The 22,318-nt window shown below is 30.5% G+C and overlaps 2 protein-coding genes across 5 annotated transcripts in view; one reads left to right on the top strand and one right to left on the bottom strand.

Annotated features, from left to right (window-relative positions):
- The window catches only part of LOC125070895 (cyclin-dependent kinase-like 4), a 37,199-nt gene extending 20,144 nt beyond the window's left edge, over positions 1 to 17,055 (bottom strand). Inside the window, exons 1-3 of one of the 2 annotated variants that reach the window (XM_047680901.1) lie at positions 16,926 to 17,055; positions 9,298 to 9,487; positions 7,923 to 8,042 (exon numbers count right to left, since the gene is read on the bottom strand). In XM_047680901.1, the coding sequence (XP_047536857.1) occupies positions 7,923 to 8,042; positions 9,298 to 9,487; positions 16,926 to 16,993 (378 nt within the window). In that variant the 5' untranslated portion in view covers positions 16,994 to 17,055. Of the gene's footprint in view, positions 1 to 7,922; positions 8,043 to 9,297; positions 9,488 to 10,782; positions 10,966 to 16,925 lie in introns of those variants that run through there. The other variant, XM_047680902.1, reaches the window with a different exon arrangement.
- A 1,333-nt stretch (positions 17,056 to 18,388) lies between these two features.
- LOC125070797 (cell growth regulator with RING finger domain protein 1-like) overlaps positions 18,389 to 22,318 on the top strand; it is a 51,546-nt gene continuing 47,616 nt past the window's right edge. For all 3 annotated transcript variants that reach the window (XR_007119890.1, XM_047680771.1, XM_047680770.1), the window contains exons 1-2: positions 18,389 to 18,830; positions 21,145 to 21,287. Coding sequence is in view for 2 of the 3 variants with exons in the window: in XM_047680771.1 (XP_047536727.1) it covers positions 18,733 to 18,830; positions 21,145 to 21,287 (241 nt within the window). In the remaining variant the exon portion in view is untranslated. The remainder of the gene's footprint in view (positions 18,831 to 21,144; positions 21,288 to 22,318) is intronic.

Genomic DNA, 22,318 nt, shown 5'->3' with positions numbered 1-22,318 from the left:
ACATATAGCGTATTCAAATCGAAGGAGTTAATATAAACAAACCTTAAAATTAGCTGTTCCATGTGATTTGCACTACAAACAGTTCTTGTTTAATGTATCTTTATTTATAATACAACACTATTTCCACTTAAATTCTCATATCCAAATTTCCGATGTGAAATCAAATCATATAATACGACAAAACTTAGATGTTGCATCGAAAAAAATCGTAAAACCGATCGCATCCGAATTAGGTGCGCCTTCAAAATCATCCAACTGTCTATTTGTTATCCGAAAATGATCTTTATGCAAACATAATAATTTGTAATGTCATATAACCAAATATATAGGCATTTAAATTGTGTCGTACTGTACACACATCACATTCAAGATACATACCCAAGAGGCGGCCTAATCGCTAAAACGGCGATCTCTTCCAGGTAACCTTAAGCTAGAGGTAAAAAACACTTCACAAATACTATGAGCATTTTTTACATTACATTACATTATATTAGTAGCCCGTAAATGTCCCACTGCTGGGATAAAGGCCTCCTCTCCCTTTGAGGAAGGTTTGGAGCATATTCCACCACGCTGCTCCAATGCGGGTTGGCGGAATACACATGTGGCAGAATTTCGTTGAAATTAGACACATGCAGGTTTCCTCACGATGTTTTCCTTCACCGCCGAGCACGAGATGAATTATAAACACAAATTAAGCACATGAAATTTCAGTGGTGCCTGCCTGGGTTTGAACCCGAAATGATGCACGCGTTCTAACCATTGGGCCATCTCGGCTCATTGAGCATTTTTTACGAATCCATAATGAATAGCACATATTATTCAAGATCACCAATAACATCGCGTCATTTCAATGTCAAAACTTTATTTGTCTTTAATCCCATAGAGATGCTATACCTAATATTTGGTTACATTGTTACTTGGAAAGTAAAGTTCAAAAGATCTTTTTGTTTGTATATTTTGGGCATCTAAAATCTCATATAATAAATTCTTGTCATGAATATACAACAACATCATCATACTTTTTCTCGTACATCTAGTATTTTGAAACTTTCAGTTGTTGTAAAAATTTTGGCTTTATTTAACAAAGCGTATTATTCGAATATAAGCGGTTCAAAATGCTGGAGGATAATTGCCGGTTTTTCTCAGGTCTGGGTATTTTCTTTTCCGAACCGGTGGTAGTGTTTAATTTGACGATCGCTACGTAAGTTTAATGGTGCTATGATCAAAAAAGGATTTCGATTTGAGATAGAAATAGATAAGAGATAGATACCTTCATAAGTTTTGAAGCGGATTTAATTGTTATTGAAATTAGGCAATGACAATAAAATATTCACACATTTTTATGCAAAGTTGGGTAGATATGTAAATAAATACTTTCCTTCGAATATATCAACGTGTCCTTGTTCCCATTATGTTCATTACAGATATACGGAATGTAGACCGTAGGATATTCGCTAGATGCGTTTGCGCAAGGACCGGTGCGAAAGCTTTGAAGGTCGTCATATTGGCCCAATACTACAGTTTACAAACACATCGGTCTATGAACTCGGCCTTATAATGATTGTCAATTTCAATCCAATATTTTATTATTATTAATGACTATGAATAAAACTAAGAAGTCAGAAAGGTGGACTTTGTAGATGTTAATTATATAAGATAACAAGATAATCGTCGTTGTAATAAAACATTTGGGACGAGATGTTCCCACGCGTAAAAACTTTATTTAAAATTTAAATTTCGAATGCCCGTTAAATGATTTAAATTCTGATTTTATTTTGGCATACACTTTGTTAGGGGCACAGAACAGGACTTACTTCCGGAAGCTAGTTTTTTTAGTAAATATGTTCTTGCTTTTAAACCTAAGACGATTAGTGATTTCACGGGAATTCGAAATTTAAAATTCGAATGCCCGTGAAATTATTTAAATTCTGATTTTATTGAGCCGAGATGACCCAATAGTTAGAACACGTGAATCTTAGTTGTAAAAATACCTAAGCCTGAATTTTTATATACATCGTGATAAAACCGGCTTGGATAGGATGATATTATGTTACATATATATCCAGCAGCTTGTTGAAGTAGGCTCTAAGATATTCCTTCTAAAGTAGGAGGCCTAAGCTCAGCTGTCAGCCACATGATATACTATTATCATCGACAGAACATGGTCCTTATTCCTCCGCATAACATGCCCATACGATGACAGACGCTTTCCACATAGCTTCCCGGTTGCCTAAGTCCGGAAACTATAAGTCTAATAAATATTAAAGTTCTAAATCAATCGGATTAGTAGTAGGTAAAACTAACAAAACATTAACTAAAATTTTAATGACGACAGTATTAAATAAAGTCATTAAAATCTTAGATTATATCTTAGTATATTATATCTTTACTTGGTAGTAGGGCTTTGTGCAAGCCCTCTGGGTAAGTACTAGCCACCCATCAGATATTCTACTGCTAAACAACAGTACTCAGTATTGTTGAGTTCCGGTTTGAAGAGTGATTGAGCCAGTGTAACTGCAGGTACAAGGGACATAACATCTTAGCTCCCAAGGTTGCTGGCGCATTGGCGCTGTATGGAATGGTTAATATTTCTTACAGCGCCATTGCCTATGGGTAGTGGTGACTTACAATCAGATGGCCCATAAAATCAACATTGGTTGAGTCATAAAAAAAAATTGTAAGTTCTTCAGCAACGTTTTTTTTTATATATGAACGGTATAAATATACGATTCATTCATTTTATAAGTATGTGATAAAAAATGTGGCCTTTAAAGCAGTGTGTACTGATTATTATAATGTAGATAAATACTTATTTAATGCTATACACATATAAGATATTTCAATATTTATTCTCAAACGTAAAGATTAAACCATAAGTGTTTACTGTTTGGATTCTTGATTTCCTAATCATTTTGGTTTTCGTGCAATCATTACAGGCTTAGCCTTTCAGAATGTGTGGGTTCGATTAATTTTTAATCAGTTCCTTCGAATAGTTTGAACTTGAAATTTGGTCATACTTCTGGTATCAAAAATGAGACAATAGCTCGGTAATGTTTCCTTTTCCATATTCCACATAGCCGGGCAAAGATCGCCTTTTGACCCTACAGTGGAAGCGATAGGTAAGTTTATTACAATGTTTATCTATATACATATAATAAAATTGGAGCGTCTGTTTGTTATATTAAAATAACCGCTTTTTACTTAATGCATATTTATACACGGTATATATACTCATATTATATCATACATACTTTTGTCTATGTTTCTGTTTGTTCCGGCTGGACCGATTTTGACGGGACTTTCACTGCCAGATAGCTGATTTAATAAGGAGTGACTTACGCTACAACAATAGCTTTTTTGTTAAATACAAACGCGCATAAGGTCGCGGGCATAGCTTACTATAAAAAAAAAGCTTTTGGTATCCAAATTACTGCTAAATTGTGTATTTATAACTGGATACACTCCGAGCAACACCAGAGCCTCCACTAGGATTACATAGCGTATCCTAAAGTTCGTGGATTACTATGGAGTTTCGTTTTGCGTGAGTATATAATTCAAATTATTTCCCATATTGAACAAAATATACAGTCATTTTTCTTTCTGATAACTTTAAGTCACATTTTGCAAACAAAAAAGAGCCATAAGCCAAATGAGCTGTGATTAGTTCTAGCAATATAAGTTAAGATTTCCTATAAATATCTCAAGCTGGAATATAGCCATCGCTGTTCACTCCAGCGTGGCTGTCGCTTTTACGACAATTTAAATTAAATTTGTAATCTTAATGCGAAACCAATATCTTATTATTTTTATTTTTTAGAACCAAAACTTTATCGTTATTATTTTACAAGGCTCGAGAGCTGGGGCATATTGGGGTTTAATCAACCACTGTGATGTGACGGACGGATACGTGTGGCAGAATTTCATGCATCACATGAAGGTTTCCTTACGATGTCCTCCACTAGAAAACAAAAAATGAAAGTACATGTAATCTCAGTAGCGGTTGCCCGGTTCGAGCTCACGACCTTGGCTAAAAATCCACATTCTATCTGGACCGACTCGACTTTACCAAGTCGCGTAGGGTTTTTGGCATTGGCATATGTTACACGTAGAGTTTTCATGTATCTATTACAGTTACACCAGCATTTGCTTGCAACTGAAACGAATATAAGACATAATTCATTATATATCATAGGAATATGATGATAATGTCCTCTTGTTGTTAAGAATGGGAAGCTGCTTAAGAAATATAATAGTGCTCAATTGTGTGTCAACGACACTTGCTCTTAGTTACGTTTAAGAAACGTCAGATAAACCGCGATATGTACCACTCGACAATGATAACACATTTGAAAATTATCGACGATAATAAGAAATAGATATGACATCATAATTTTTGAAAGTCATAAATGATTTATTTTACAACACGCAAGACACATTAGACACACGTGTCTTGTGTGTTGTGATTTTTTTCATCTGCATAATAAAAACTATAGAAATCTAAGACTGAAGATTTTAATTATTAGGATAAAAATTGTACGAGTTCAATATAGTGGTATTTTTATCAAAGATGAAAAGCATGTCTTCGTCAAGTTTAATTGAATAGTCCGTACTGAGTATGTTCCGTGGTTCATGTAAGCCAAACAAAGCCAGAACTCGAATTTCATTTTTATATACATATAATTATTTCCTTTTTACGATCAAAAGTAATTAATAGATTTAACTATTGTATATGTTTACATGAAAGAATAGTAAATAACTAAGCTTCGTTTTAGGATATTAACAATACAAATTAAAACAAGTTTTCCTTCAAGTTCTGATTACTGATAGTTTTCCCGGAACTATTAAAGATGTAGAGTAGGTATAAAAACCTGCCATTGCCACTCCTCGCCTCCAGATTCAGAAAAAAAACTCAGAAGTATATAGTATGTATAAATTATATCTAGATTATTCATACCCGAGCTATGATAATTTTTATCTAACCATGTAGGAAATAAATATCTACATTTTTTAATAGGTATTAATAATCTATTTGCTGAATAAAAAAATACGAAGACATCTTCGACGACTTGTGGTGATATTTTATGATATTCTGCCACCTTTGAACTTGATTGAGCCAGTGTAACTACAGGCACTAGGAACGTAACATCTTAGATCCCAAGGTTGGTGGCTAATTGCCGATGTAAGGAATGGTTAATATTTCTTACAGCGCCATTGTCTATGGGCGGTGGTGACCACTTACCATCAGAAAAAAACCTGTAAACATTATAATTATTTTATTTAACGGTACATATAAATCCTAACATTTCATGACTGCGGAAGCAGTGAGTTTCGAGATTGTTCATAAATAATAACTGCACAGTATCATTACTTGAAAATATAACAAATTATGACCATAAATCTTTTAAATAATAAAATATTAACTTGAACTATTAACCGCCAACACTTCGACAGCGGCTCGGTGAGGCTACACGTGGCTACTGCAGTGTTCGCACGTGTGACCGAATGTTATTGGAAATCGACCGGTTTTTTATGACGAAACTAACACGTTCACTTTTATTATTCTACTATATTTCGCACTTAATATATACAACAGGTTAAAGTATCAACGATCAAAATATACCATAATAATTTTATATTAATTTATTGTAACCGTATAAGCGTGATAATTAACTCGTTACATTTGGTTCCCTGTTTTACATTCCATATTGCATCTCAACAGCATCTTGACTTGTACTTAGACTTCAAGAATTCAATTTTTAACTACAAGATTTAATTCTGTAATTGTTTATTAATATTTACTTTTAATTACTTACTTCATCATCACATCGTATAAAACGAAGTCGCTTACCGATGTCTGTCCCTATGTATGCTTAGATCTTTAAAATTACACAACGAATAATATTGATGCGCTTTTTTTTAATAGATATATTGATTCAAGAGAAAGGTTTATATGTACAACACGTGCAAAATATAGATCAATATGGCATGTAATTTAAATGAATATTTTTGAAGATATTACAGATTTAAAACGCAGGGACATAGCGGTTTGTTTTGTACAACGACTGAAAAACTGTGAACGTTGTAAGACATTCTGTAGTATATTTAGTCACAGCATTGCACCCGTGCGAAGCCGAGGCGGGTCGCTAGTACTTAATAAACTAAGTAATATATTTAAAAAAAAAGTAGCATATTAAAAAAGAACGTAAAATTATATACACAAAAATCAGCCGCCCCAAACTTCGCTCGCGTTTTAAGAGTTGGTTGTGAAATCAAAAATCGATTCAGCGGTTTGGCCTTGAAAGAACAACAGACAGACAAATAGAGATAATTTCGCATTTATTATATTCGTATACATTACGCACAGACATAATTGTTGACCAAATTCAATTGGCACGGGAACCGAGACTTTAGAAGTGTAACAATGCCTATAGTATCAGTTTTAGATATAATAATAATTACTGGTGGCAATCGTGCCTTTAGTTATAGCCTATTCCAATGGAAGTAGAAAAAAAAACCAAACGATTTGCGATTTGCTAATAACTGAGCTATGTTGTGCACTATTAAAAGTTTATGATTAATATATCTTTATTTATAATTCAAAACGATTGACCACTTAACCACTTATTACCACATTTTTTTTTTCGCTGGAAAAACGCATAACGCTTTTCCCCCACATATTGTGGGGGGGTATGTGGGGCTCACCGGCGCTGAAGGCGCCGGAATACCCACTAAAAAACCAGCGGTACCCACTCCGTCTTTTGGGAGACGTCACGGGATCGCTTGCGCATACTACCGTGACGTCCTGACGGTAGGCCCAACTCTGTGGGCCTCCAATTCCTAGGGGGTTCTCGGGGTACAGAGACCCCCTATCCCCGGCGAGCCTTATGGCGGGAGGAGAAGGCCATTTTTACACAAAACGCCATTTTTACAAAAATCCATAGTGAATATCATAATCAAGCTTCACCAATGATATCACGTCAATTTGTTGTCAAATGTTGTTTATTTGGCTTTTTTCCTGTTATAGTTGGAATAGACTAGGACTAGACTAGACTAGAATACATTGTTCTCTTATCCTAAGATCAGTTAGTCATTTAAACAACAATTATTACCTACGTTCTCATGTACATTTTGTGACTTTTTTGTGACTCATTGTTTTTAGGTTAATTAATTTATTAAATTAATTACACATTATTTACACTTTAATTATCCTTATTTTTTAATTCTATTATCGCTTCAATTTATCTATCGTTATTATTTTCATAAATATTTGCTATTCATTAGCGGGATGAGTTCATTTACGTTTATTCAACTTCACTTACAAAGTTCCGTTATCAACTTCATCGACATTCGAAACGTAGTTTTTTATTCATAATGAATTCCATAGACAACTTTAGATATCAACTAATAACGTCATTTAAGGTTTAAATTGTTTTTTATCTGTATTACTCCTGTCATCGAAATCAGCTAGGTATAGGATGTTACTTAATCGCGAAATTCCTAAGAGCCAGGATACCCGTAAATAATTGTTAATAAATAAGAATTTTTGAAATAAAGTTATTTCAAAAAGTACATTAATAATATTTGAAGTGTCAATAGCGCAATGGTTTAAGAGGAGAGTGAAATAAAAAGTCGCAGGATCGATCCTAACTCCTTTCGTCCCCATTCCTAAAACAAGCTTTAACCTAGGGGGTTAAATAGAAATATTAATAATTCTTTATAATTCTACAATGCCAATGTTCTTTAAAAACATATACACATAGTAATAAAATTGGTTAAAATTATATTAATAAATTTTGTTTAAAGCTGGTATAAGTGTGTTATAATTTTTGGAATTCATTCAAAAACAGTGTTCCGAAAAGGGTTTGATCGTTTTTTTTCTAAAAGCGCCATGTGTAAATAAATATAGATAAAATAAAACTTACAGCAGGATATTTCTCTAGCTCGTGAAGCACGGTGTGGTCACAGTATTCGAATACGAGGTGCAATTTGCGTTTACGACGAAAAACTTCAATTAGATTCACCAAATTCGGATGTTTTAAATTCTGAAACAAAAAGACATATTAAAGGCAATGTGTCAATGTAAATAAGATATCCATTTCTAGAAACACAAAACGAGAGTTTTCAACAATTATAAATACTACAAAACACAATTTGGGCTACATTTTGGGGTTTGATGCCTTGTCCTAAAAAAAAACACTAAATTATTAATTAATGAATGAATATAATATTGAGTGGATTAATCAATTATTGATATTGGATACTGTTTCAAAAATCGATGTCGATTTAGAACATACAGACTTAAGGAACGCAGAAATTAATAATTTTAACAAAACGTTTTTATTATTGGAAATCTTATATAAAACTATTTTGTAATATTTTCATTCACGCATTAAATTACATGTAATATGCATTATAATCTCTTTAAGAGATTATAGCTGAGCCCTTGAGGAATATTCTCTACGGAATTTCAAACCATTATGAACTCGTGTGGTCTGTTAGATTTGATTAAGAAGACAAGACTCAAATGTATCGTACATGTATTATAATATTATTTCCTTTTCTCAGATATATAACAAAACAACACAAGAAAGAAAGGAAAGTTACATTGCGGAAGACGATCTTTTCCTTGTTAAAATGACCAATTACGTTTTGTAATTACGGGTATAATCTCCACTTACAATAAATACGTACTGACCTACGAAGATTGCGGTAGTGAGTGCTTTAAAAACGTTCTTATTGATCACACGTGATGGATTTACGAGATTTAAAATATATATATATAATATTCTACTAGTTCTAAGTTTAAACAGTAACAGTTTTAGTATTAACAAAGATAAAACACCCAAAAAAGAAAAATACGTCTTTTATAACATTGTAGTTCTTCCAAGTAATATAGTTCAGACGATGAGTCCTTCAAATAATAGCATCGCAGTTAAAATTCAATAAAAATCACTGAGGTCGTGGGTTTGCGTAAAATGGAAGGACAAATAGAAATTTGACCGACATTTATTACCGCACAGTCTGTAACGATGATAGAAAGTTCCAAGACTTTAGTAAAGTTTCAAATGTATGGGGTAAGATTCTAAAATTAAAATGGTGGAAAGGAGTACCTACTGAATTTCTAGTCAGCTCTTCTCGGTAGTAATGGTGACTTACATTTAATTCAACACTGTAGCGTGACGATTCAAACGGTAGTTTTATGTGCCTATTTGATTTTTTATTGTATTTTGAAAGTAATCATTTCTCTGACGATATTCTTTTTGCATGATTTAACTAAATAACAGAATAAGTTTTTACCTTTAGCATGCGTATTTCCCTGAGAGCGATTTTGCGTATGAGAGGATCATCTTCGTTCTCGACGAACTTCTTGATTGCTACTATCTCGCCAGTGTCTCTATTGCGACACTTATACACGAGGCCGTAGGAACCTTCGCCGAGTTTTGCGAGCTTTTCGTAACGCTCCATCGCGCGACTGCTTGCGCGCGACCTGACAAAGAAGACTATCATAAAGAATGAGGTAGCAGAACTTAATCCTCGAATATTTCCTCCACAGTACCATGCACAATATTGTAAAAGCTGTTTTACCGATGTAAGACCTCGATGCTGTATAAAGATATTGGCGTTTATTTTTCTAGCACGGTTTGTTAAACATATATCATAATTGTTGTTTCCGACACATGCATAATCAAATGATTCTCACGGTTTTTTTTTTTTCAAATATATGAAAGGATGAATTATTATTGTAAAAAGTTAGTAACACGAAAATGTGGTATTAAACATCGAGAACCCTTTTTTACTTAATTACTCAAAAACTTATATTAATTACTATTATATTATATTATACGTAATGATTATTTTGTGTCTGCTTCTTTTACGAAGTTTTTCAAGATTGCATTAAAATTTTATATTAAATTAATATAATTATTGAATAAAGTTTATAAAAATGAAGTTATTGTAGGTGCTTGAAATTTATAAGCAATAATTTTCATCCTTTATTTATCTAGAAGAAAGGCGAACTCAGTTCAAATCGTGTACCGTAAAGATTTTACCTCTCACCCATCAGATATTCTACCGCGCAACAGCTATAGGTACTTAGTATTGCTGTGTTCCGATTTGAAGGGCGAGAGCGCTAGTGTGATTAAAGACAAACGGAGCATAACATCTCAGTTTCCAAGGTTGGTGGCGCATTGGTGATTTGGGGAATAGGTAATATTTCTTACAGCGCCAATGTCGATGGGCGATCATGACCAATTACCGTCAGGTGGCATTTGCCCGCCTGTTTACCGATATACATAGAAAAATAAAATAATAATTAACGCACGCATTAAATATATTTTTTTGTTAAAACAAAATTTATATTCCTTAAAAACTGCCTATTTATTTAGGTGCCATAACATTGCGTGAGAATATGTCCCAACCGAACATAAGCAAATTAGCGTTTTTTATGAAATCCTTTTGTTAATTCCTTCCCATCAAAAATGAATGCCTCGGTGGCCTTTTTTTATTAATCTTTTGTAATTGAGTCAATTGTTATTATTTGCGTATATTATATGTACATTGTTGATACGGATTTGTGTATAGATTGAATGTTGTCAGCTAAAGAAGACTGGATTAGTGATAGCTCAGTGGCCAAAAATCAATCATTATTGTAAATTTAAAGGAAAACATTTGAATTTTAAGTTTAGATTTTCTTCTACTCTTACTTCTGAATGATTATTTTATTTATCAAGCTCAAGCTCGTCAATAGCTGCAAAACAATAATAAGGTAAAGCAATGAGTTACCTTGCAGGCAATACATAAGGCGATACAATGGAAATATTGATTTCGCCTTTCATAATGATATTTCTTTCACTGTATTGTCACTGTGTTTCATATTTAAATATGTTAAATAAATTAAGATTTAAGTTCCAAACGTACACTCGTCCAGCATTATTTCTAATACTATAAAACGGATTTGGATAAGACAAAAACGTCCTTAGGATTTCATAATCAAGCACGAGAAAAGGCGAATTTTGATATTTCTTTCTGACAATGATTTTTTAAATGACGTTTTTGTGTGACAAAGAATGCCATGTATAAAAGAACAAAGTTAAGCTTTACGGTATGTTATGTTCTAACCACAGAGCAAAGCCAAATTACGTTGAGGAATATCGTAAGAAATGCTTCGCAGTTACAGGACGTAATAACACGCCATATTACTTATTCATAACTCTTCACTTTAATTTGGAAATAAAACGAACCATCGATTATTATTCTTCTTGGGTAGAAGCTTCTATAGAGTAGATTTTATTCTAGGGACTAAGGAGACACGAAAACCCAAAAAAATCTATGAGATAAAAGCTAACAATTCCTTTAAAAAATATCTATGCGATAATCTACAATTATCTTGTTAATATAAGTATAGTAAATCCTTATTATCCTAAATATATGATATTCGTCTATAATTTTGTCACTTCAGTATTACCAACTTCAGTGTGTTTTAAAAATAAAAATACTATGTATGTCTTAGTTATCCAACAAATCTTTTCATTCATCTGCTTGCTTAATATCCAACGCCTGATTTGACTTTAAATTTTTAATGGTAACAAGAATTTACAAAGTTTTTAAGGTCGTAGTTTTATGGTATGGTACGGTTACTGCGACTAATAATGATACTCGTTATTTCTGTTCATTACTTTAATCCTGAGAATCTGTAACTCAAATAAAATAATTTAAAAAATTAACCCGTTTACAGAGTAATAAGATTTTTTTGCCAAAACGAATACTCAACATTTTTAATTCTCGTAAGAGTTTGCTCAAAAGAAATGAACCGTTGTTCGCGCTTTTAGTCAGGATTACAAAAAACTTACTTATTACAGAGATATTGAGAAATTTTCTGATTGCTAGTACATTTGACCAATAAACAATTCCCTATTACTTATACTTTTCTAATGCGCATAAAATGTTTCAAGCCCCTAATTTAAGTCCAAAAGTTGAAGGACGATAGATAAGAGCGTGGTTATGTCGTAGGATGATTTAATAAATTGAATATTCGCAAAACCCGAATAACAAATAAACTTATCGTTTCGTTGACCTTAAATCCTATTCCAAATATACACAATTACCTTCATCCTCTATTAAATGTAATTTCAATTAAGATGTTATTATGAGAGGTCAATAAACTCCTAAGTTGAGTTGTCATTATTATCATATTATGCATTTGATATACCAATTACGATTAAAGTATTTACGATAATGGATCCTCATCATCGAGAGTAGGGGAGAGTGGGATAAATATAACCATATGAGGAAATTTAAAATATATTACGAAAGATTATTAATGAATAATTTGTTAAATTTCAATATTATGACTACAAAATCAACATTAATATTCGTAGAAATATACATTCAAAACTTTTTTTTTTATTAGATTTCGCATCTGGTAAATCACACGTCCTTGGACTAAATATGGTTTATACTTTGAGAAATTGCAAGTTATATCTGCTTATTATATATGTGTATACACACATGTACACATAGAGACTATTTTCTTTTTATAATATAGGTACGAGATATAACGTGGGACGAGAAAATGGGCCAACTGTTGCTAAGTGGTTACCAAAACTCTTAGACAAAGGCGCTGTAAAAATATTAATATTCCTTACATCACCAATATCATGTCCCTTGTGCCTGTTGTTTCACTTCACGCTCTCACCTTTCAAATCGGAACACAACAATACTAAGTATTGTTGTTTGGCGATATAATAACTGATCAATGGGTGGTACCTAGGCGGGTTTTTACAAAGCCCTACCTCCTAGTAAAAACTATATGCTCTGATAAAATTTCAAAGAATGTTGTCTAAATATTTCCTCATACATAGCAGTTTTAAAACCACTTATAGTACTTTTTTGTAGTAAATTTCATATTTCTATAGTATATGAAGTTTAGAGACTTCTTTTGTCATCAAGTGGGTATTTACGAACGTCCATATCTATACGATGAATCTGTTACGATTTTTTCAAAACAGCCCTCAAAATTACTACTTAATTTAATTTTAATTTAAAAATAAATTTTGAACTTATAAAATCATCTCGAAAATAATCAATAAAAAAATATACAAAATTACATCTAATGTACACGCAAAAGTTCAACACTGTTCAAGTTCGAATCGTAAAACGTTCTAAAGGCGGGGATGTCTTAAAGCCCCACTCTCCCCTAGTTGTCAATTTGAAGACACTAACAGTTTATCTCTGATATAATTCTATCAATTGGCTGAATGGTATTTGCGGAGATTAACTCCTCGGAAACTAACAACTATATTCAACCAAAGCACGAGATTCAGATGCCCAAGGCTCTTAGAAATTTAGAAGGCAAATATAATTTTCTATCAATACCGAAACAACTTATTGCTTGTTTCAGGAAACCGTAGGAATAGGTATTTTATTATTCAAGATTGAATTATATCGATAAGAAACTAAGCAACCGTTCGAAAAAACATGAAGAATTTATACTTTTCGACCTTTAATAAAATTAGTTCATTTACCTTTTAGAAGTTAACACGTGTTTAGACATAAAAATTATATAAAATTTAATTAAATCGATCTTAGGGTATGGCTAAACATACCGTTTAAAGATTAAATAATACATATTTTATTTTTATTGAAGCATTTATACTTCAATAAAAACCAAATTTATATTACATACTAGCGACCCTCGCTTCGCACGGTTAGGATTTATTTACAAAGCATAAATGACATTTTATAAATATAAGTTATACCGTATAACACTCACGAATAATGTATCTTTACCAGTCAAAATATTGTAAGTAATAAAACCTAGCTCGGCAGATTACATACAAAAAATATCTTTTAAATTATTTTTTAAGGAATTGTACCCCTCTTTAGTGTTACCCCGTGTTAGAAGTGGGCACGACAATAGCTCAATAGTGACAATAGGGTTCAGGATCGATCCTGCGACATCGCTTTATACATCGCTATATTATATATTTTAACCACTGGACTTATATATATTGATTAATAAAATAATAACAAAAACGAAGACAAAATAATGTAAAAGAGTAGTATATCTGTTAGAATTGAGTAGCTATAAAAAGTAGCCATGTCCTTCTTTCGAGTTCAGGCTAACAGACAGACTGACAGAAAGAGTTATTTCCCAGTTTATAATAATTATAGATAATAGTTTATAATAATTATATATTTTCCCCTGGTCCCTCTAATTTCACTGGCTGACTCATACTCATAACGGTTAGCGTATAAGACCACAGATCCAGAGGTTCTGGATTCAAGTCTCAAAATCCGGGTAGAGTCTCGGCATTTGGAAGATGATGATGAAAACACTTTAACTGGTTATCATACGCCTTAAATATCTCCAGTCGTATCATAATTATCATATCATATCATATCATATCAGATCACATAATATCATAATTATGAGCGAGATGTCCTGTGCATTTGGGTAATCAGTTTTTACTAGCCGTCGTGAGCGAGATCGATCAAGATTATATCGTCGATATCAATTCAGACAGGAAGAGAACACTCGTAATAATATATATACCTAGGTACTTACCAAGAAGGATTTTGTTTCATATCATATATATTTAAAAGAGGGAGAAACCCTTATAAAGTTTTGTTATATTGTAAATGTAAATACAGGAAATTTAAACAGTATGAATAACTAAAACCTGTATATATAAAAGCGAAATACCAATCACTGACTAATCAAGAAATCTCAGAAACGATAACACGTACTAATTTGAAATTTGATAGGTAGGATCCTTATAGCATTTGGTAGGTAGGATCCTTATAGCATTTGGTAGGTAGGATCCTTATAGGGGTGATAGAGATCCGCTAAGAAAGGATTTTACAACATTCCACCCGAAGGGGGTAAAATGCGTTGGAAGTTTTGGTTTTATAAATTTCACACGGGTAAAGCCGTAGGTTCAGCTAGTTTAGTAGGTATATTTTTTCCTTATAAATTCCCAATATTATTATTATATTATAATAATCCAAGATAGATAAATGTTGTTCTATGAACAACAATAAGAATAATAATTAATATAATATGTATAATAAAAATAATATATTATTCATAGTATATTTGTATTTGATTCTGCAATCAATCATTTAATTCCCAATGTTTGTAATAATATTAAAAGTTGATAGTTGATATAATTTAACACGCAAATATTGCTTAAATATTTTTATTTCATTTTGCAACACTAGGTTTTGATAGATTTCTATTATCTGTTTATAAAAGCAAGAAACAAAGAAGAAGATTATGTTTCTTGTATTAGTAGACGAACATCACCATTATAAAAAATATTACTTTTTAAATTATCAAGTATAATAATATATTGAGAAGCGACAGACAATATCCAAACATATTGAACAAAGAAAGAACATGACTAAAATAAATAGCTATCAATTTTAAATAGAAATGTGAAAAAGAGCTAGCAACATTTTTTCTACCGTTAAATTCGTTTTGTGCAATAAAGTGTACTATGACTAATTAAAAGGTTATGTTGTACAAGATAATCGACACCTTGAATTGTATTAATTATTATTAAAGTATTTAAGCAGTTCAAAAATATCGTGCCATTGTTGCCTAACCAACCAAAATATAAGCTGGCGCAATTACTGCGAGAGTCAAGGTGACATTAAGTAATATGTTTTGAATTAATATATATATTTTTTTTTTTTAATTAATACACTGACGATAATTTATTATCAAACATTTACATAAAAAACGATTTTTATTAATTTTATTATAGAATCATTTAAAAAATATCAGTAATATATCTATAGATTTTTTTTTTAAATTCATAATATTATTTTTACCTTTTTTTACTGACGAACCTCAATTTTAAACGATGTAAAAATTTAAAAATAAAAAGATAAAAGTCAAATTTTATTCGTTATAAATAGAGAATATTATTTTTGAATAATTGGCAACTTTTTTTATTTTACTTTAGTACTAAATTTAATTTATTTCTTAATCGAATTATTACGTAAAATATTTTATCTATAGCATCAAGACAATCGTCACGTACAATGTTATATTTGTTAATAAATGTTGTAATAAAAGATAATAAAGAACAAGTGCACTTCAACACAGCAATTAACAAAGTTATTATTTATTTAACATAGACCAGCTGAGTAATTCAATAAGTATAAATTATTTTTTTTTATGCCATATTTTGCCGGAAAGTATGTTGGTTTGGATTCTAGTCAAAGATACTTTTTATGAGGATGAATAAAATTATTTTTTTATACAGTTGAACTTTCAACATGAATATATTATTTGTAATTACAATAGGCACAGCGTAGGTATCTACCTAATATGAGCATTTTCCACAGACAAAAGATTAAAAAAAAAAACATGTTACAAGCGACTCATTTACATAGCACCTATTAATTCTTAGTACTCACCGAATTTATTTAAAATTAAATTTGAAAATGACACGTTCGAATTTATATTTGTATTTTAAAATAGAATTTTAAATTAAAAATTTAACTATAGTAATTTATTTTTCTTTAAGTAGGTACATACGTACAGAAAATTATACTATATTTATACCATATCAGCTTTCAACATATACTAGTATTGCTTTTTGGCGGTAGAATATGTGATGAATGATATGTGACTACCCAGAGCCTTGCACAAAGCTATACCTGCCTATATGTATATATTTTATAATAATAAAATGCCACATATTTTTCTTCTTAAAAATTTTAAATTTACCTTAATTATACCAATACGCCAGTACTACTCGCCAAAATCAGGGCCAAAGGTTACAATGACAAAAAAAATAAAATAACGAAACATAAAAAAATTTAATCTGTAGCACATCAAGAACCTAAAGAAAATTAAAAGTAATATGTAAACTTGGAATGGCATTGATTAATTTTAATTCAAGGCCACTCACCTTCTTGGTAGTAGCGGCAGGTTGTTACCAAATAACCAAAGCCGTTTATCACCGAACCATTTCTCCATGCAGGACGCCACGTTGTTCCACAGCTTGAAACCTGAACGAAAACTATTTGAACAAGCGAAGGCAAAACACTATTCATCCGTGATCCCCAACGAACTTGTAAGTATTTCCCGCGAAAATCACTGTCAAAATATTTCGCGCTTGTTTCTTCGTATAGACGTAGGTATGTAACCAATTGCTGAACGTAACGAACAGAGATGTTGACTTCGTGAAAGCAGCACAGCTTTTACTTGAAGTATGGAAATATATCGATCCATGGATTTGTTTACAGTTTCTGTCGGCCTGTGTACATGACAACCGCAGTAGTAGCCCAGTAGGGCTACTCACCGACGATCATAATTCTATTCTATTATATTTTACTTAAACATTTAATAAATAAGTATAGATTAGATTAATTTATCTTAAGAGTTCCATACCATATTGTAAAAAAGACGATTGACTATTAATAAATAAATAATTAATAATAGACCATTAATAATAACTATTATTTACTTAATTAATTTTTCGATGTCGTATAATTTCGGAGAATTCTAATATTAAATTTAATGCGCTAGGAAATTCCGCAAACCACTTGATTTAATATATCCATCCGTTCACCTTGGAAGACACAAATTATTAAAGCATACATATTTATTGTCATTTTACAAAAGGTTTGGAGTTAACGACCCGCATTGACCTGAATCTCAAAACGTTAACTGATTTTTATAAGACTTTCATATTTTTTCCTTGGTCATAGAAGGCTATATGCTGGTAATCGGCATTCTGATAACCCTATTGAAATCAGACTTTAGAGTAGAGCTAATTTTACGCGGGTTAAGCCTCATAAAATCACGTTACAATCATTTACTATTCATAATAACTATAGTTATAATTATGATAATTTACAATATTAAAATTAAATGATATATATATTTTTTATTATAATAATATGTTAGTACATTCTTACTATGAATTTTATTTTATTCTTTAAATTATATTTGCAAAATAGATACTAAATAATCTACGCTATAGCCCTTTCTACAGGTATAAAATTAAAATGATCCAAAACACAATTTGTAGCCAGAGCTTACTAGTTTAGTACTAAAAATTAATCATTTAGGATTTATGTAGGTATATATGTATTTTATTATTCATTTTATTTTTTAGTTATAGCTTCTGTAGAAACTAGTGGTGCCCTCTTGTAGATAACAAAACAATTACGTTCACAATGATTTGTCTTTTTCTCGCTCATACGCTTATCTACTTTTGTCTCTTTCCTTTTTGATAGAACATTCTTCATTCACTGTTACTGCAGTACGCAATGTGTACACTCTACACTCAGTCACTCAATTGCTCATTCAATCAGTCACCTTCTCCTGTCATCATACCGTTATTGTCATTCTGTCAAATACGTTCTATGAAGTGGTTTGTGGTACCTACGTGCGTCGCGAGCTCAACTGTCTTCCTCGATCGATGATAATGTTTTTGTTGTTATTATAGACAATAAAAACATCGTTCAGAGTGATCCGTTATCAGCAAGGTTAAAGCTATAGACTATTGCAACTGCGTGAAATAATTGGGCAATAAGACCGCTCACTGCGAATTGTTGACGAAATTCGCAAAATAGAACCTGTGTGTTGACGAGAGATGTGAAAATAAGTGTTGTGTTAATTTTAGTGAAGTGGACTAATGTGTAACTCTTGTGCTTCTCGTACTTTCTTTAGGTTCTTTTTTGTTTTGTGATAAAATCACCCGAGATAAGATGGGTTCCACGGGGTTGACTTTGGCAGATTTGCCTAATATATTTATTATGATAGGCGCCCTCGTTGCGCTTTTTGTGATGCTAGTCATACTTCTGAGGTACGTCTTTTTTATTTGCTTTTCAATTCAGTTTTGCAACGCACGAATTACTGTTTATAACATAAATCACCTGATCAAATAGACTTCAGTTAACAAGTTAGATAATTCTATTTCCTTCATTTTAAATTCTTATACTTATATAAATTATTATTTGTAAGAACTTTCTTTATAAGTTCTATAATGCTACCTGATTTTAAATAGATTTTATGGTCTCTGAACTAGTAAAATTTAATTTGTTTTATATTCATAATAGGATGTATTACATAAAAAATGAGGAAAATAAAAAAAGTCATAAAAAATGGTTAATATTACAATAAAATAAAAAAAAAAACATGATAAAAATACTTAAATCACTGATACCTTGATCTACTTCTAAAAATACTACCTTTGTTTTAGTTTTTATTCTTAAAAAGATTTTATAAACCTAAAAGATTCTGTCATCAATCAATTAGGGACAATTTTTATAAAACAATTCAAAATAAAGTAGAAATTAATTAAATATTGAAGAAGTTAAAGCTTTAGTAATTAATTTAAATCATGGATAGAGATTCATAGTTTTTATAATGTGAAGTTAATAAATGTATTTTACATCTGTCCTTGGCTGCTTATTGCAAGACCTTTGCATCCAAGTAGAATCTGAGAATCTATTGAATATCTTGTGCATATCTAAATATAAAATAGTATTGCTTTAAATGTTACTTAAAAAAAACTGGCATTGCTAAAAATAATCTCTTTCTTTATGTCATGCAATTAATTTTATTGAAAATCCTGTTTTAATTATTATTTTTTTTTAAAAAATTTTGCATAATTTATCTGATTACACCTCAGGAATCAGATTTTTTTCTACATTTCGTTTAGTAAATTTATTATTTCCTAACAGGCATTTCTTGATTTTGTAGACAAAATAATTGAAATATTTTTAAAAAAATAAACTGAATTGTAAAAGCTTTATTTAAAAAAAGAAAATTTAATGAGTTTCTAGCAGATTCAATTTGAATTAGTCTTTTTTGATAAGTGAACTAGTAAAACCTGATACTATTTAAGCATACCAAATGGTATAAAAGTTTTCCTTATATACATACTCAGAATAAACTTATATTACTGTAGTTAAACAGATTTATCAATAATGAATAGATTTCCAAATAAATCCAGAACATTATATCAGTAAAGTTGTAAAGGATTTGTATTTTATTATTCCAAAAAATTTGGTAATATGTGGTATAAATATTTGAAATTCAATTCCAAGTAAATCAAGAGTGATAATTAAATTTTTATATCAGATTAAATGATGCCAATATTCATATAAATTATATTTAATTCATATGTACTATTTATGTGTGGAAAGTATATCATTTATTTACATAGTTTTTACATTTTAAGAGTTTTATGAATAAGAGAATAATAAATAGAGAATAAATAAGATATTTTTTGAATAAAAAATATAAATCCCATCATACAAAAAAAAAGATCTATCATACTAATTTTAATACAATTAACTAATTTAACATACAAATAACATAACATGTTTTAATAATATTTAATTATTTTGAGAAATGAAACAAAGATTGAAATAAAAAGAAAAATAAAAAATACTAAAATTCTACTACTGTTTGCAAAATTTTCATTAAATCATAAATGATTGTATTATTGAATTGGTTCTGTATTATGAAAACTTTTTATCAATTACATAAATATACCCAATCATAAAACAATAGCCCTTGTCTAGTGAGAATGTCTGATAAAAAAATTATCAATAAAAATATTAGTATGAAGTTTACCAACTAACTGTAACTTTTTTTAGTTTACAACTAACTGTTGGAGAAAAACAATATTATTTATATGGATATAACAATGCTGGCTATTATAAAAATCTGTTAAGTGTTATACAAGGGCAAATAGTTTGTGAAGATACTACATATAGAGCAGTGTGCTCGCAATTCTTGTAAATATATAACCATCATTTAATTAATATATATTACTTTAAATATTAGATGAAGGAACATTGAAATATAATCAATATATGATTACATTTTTTTGTACAAGATTTATTCCGATATCTTTATATATATCCATATATTTTCACTTATAAATTGTCACATTATTTATTTTTTAATTTGTAAATGCTTAATTAAATTTATTATTTAGTTTTGAATATTTTTAAAATAATCTAATTTAATACAATACTTTATGATTTTATGAAATTTTTGTATATGGTATTATAATTTTACAATGTTTTTTTTTTTTCAAGGAAGTGTTACCTTCGTCAAAAAATAAAATATGTATGGTGAAGATAAACAGGCATGTCTTGTTTCAGGAACATGGAAGTCATAGGTATAGTCGGCGAGGGGAGGGAGGACACGTGGCCAAGGACAATGCAGCCACCCAGACTCTTGATGCAGCGAGTTCATATACCTTTCACCTTTAAATTACTAGAAAATGAACCAATAGGATACAATGGTGAGTTAGTGTGAGATATTATTAGCCAATCGTATTTCAGTTTGCATTATAATTTATCATATACTAAATTTTGGAATGACTTAAAGTTACAAATTTTATAAATCAATATTTTTTTTTTATAATAATTTTCATGTTATCTTTTTATGTTGTGTTATATCTTAAGCCTTGCATACCAAGTGTGTTGACATATCTTGTATATATTATTTATACTAATGCCTTCTATGTGCAGATGACCTTAAATGTCACCAACTCTTGTCATTCCGGGTCTAGCTTTAGTTTAGTAATAATAGCTATAATTTGATGGCAGTTTACTTTATATTCATTTCATTTGACTTACGATTTTTATTTAATGATAAAATTGCTGTAAAGGGCGCCTGTGTATTTTGTCCCGCTAAGTCTACCAAAGGGCAACATAGCTGGAAATGGCGAATGGATATTACTAATTGTTTATTTATTTACAAACGAACAGTATTTTCTCTACGCTTAATTAAAGACAACTATTATCGCGACCTCTATTAAGGATTGCAAACGCAAAACGGTTTTGTATTAGCGTAATAATTATTTAATTTAATTATAATTTATTTATTTAGAAATAAAGGCAAAGGTATCGTATCATGCATCCTAAAGTTTTGCTCGATTTTTCGACGTTAAGAATACGTTTTAATTTTTTTTTATTACTACTGCAAAATTCCGGTTTTATTTGTAACATTTATAGACTCTAAATTTAAACGATTTTATTTATCAAGCAGTCGTAATTTTTGTATTTACTTATTGCCTGTTGATATGAGCTGGTATGTTATGGGATGTGGTATAGCGTAACCTAATGTCCATAAAAAATATATAATAATTATTTAGAATAAGCTTATTTTGCTAACATTAGTTTTTATTTCCTAAAAGATAATCTGAGTGTTTTTTTTTTTATGTTGTTGGTTCTTTTAATATCTCGCAAGCCCCACACAGGTGAAGCAGGAACGTTTAACATTTAATTTTCCTCATAAGTGAAACTCATAAACGTTTTACAAACATAACCA

This window comes from Vanessa atalanta, chromosome 18 (assembly GCF_905147765.1).
Source record: "Vanessa atalanta chromosome 18, ilVanAtal1.2, whole genome shotgun sequence".
In the NCBI taxonomy this organism is placed as follows: Eukaryota; Metazoa; Arthropoda; class Insecta; order Lepidoptera; family Nymphalidae; genus Vanessa; species Vanessa atalanta.
The sequence above is the reverse complement of the archived record's forward strand: the minus strand, read 5'-3'. Positions and strand labels throughout refer to the sequence as shown.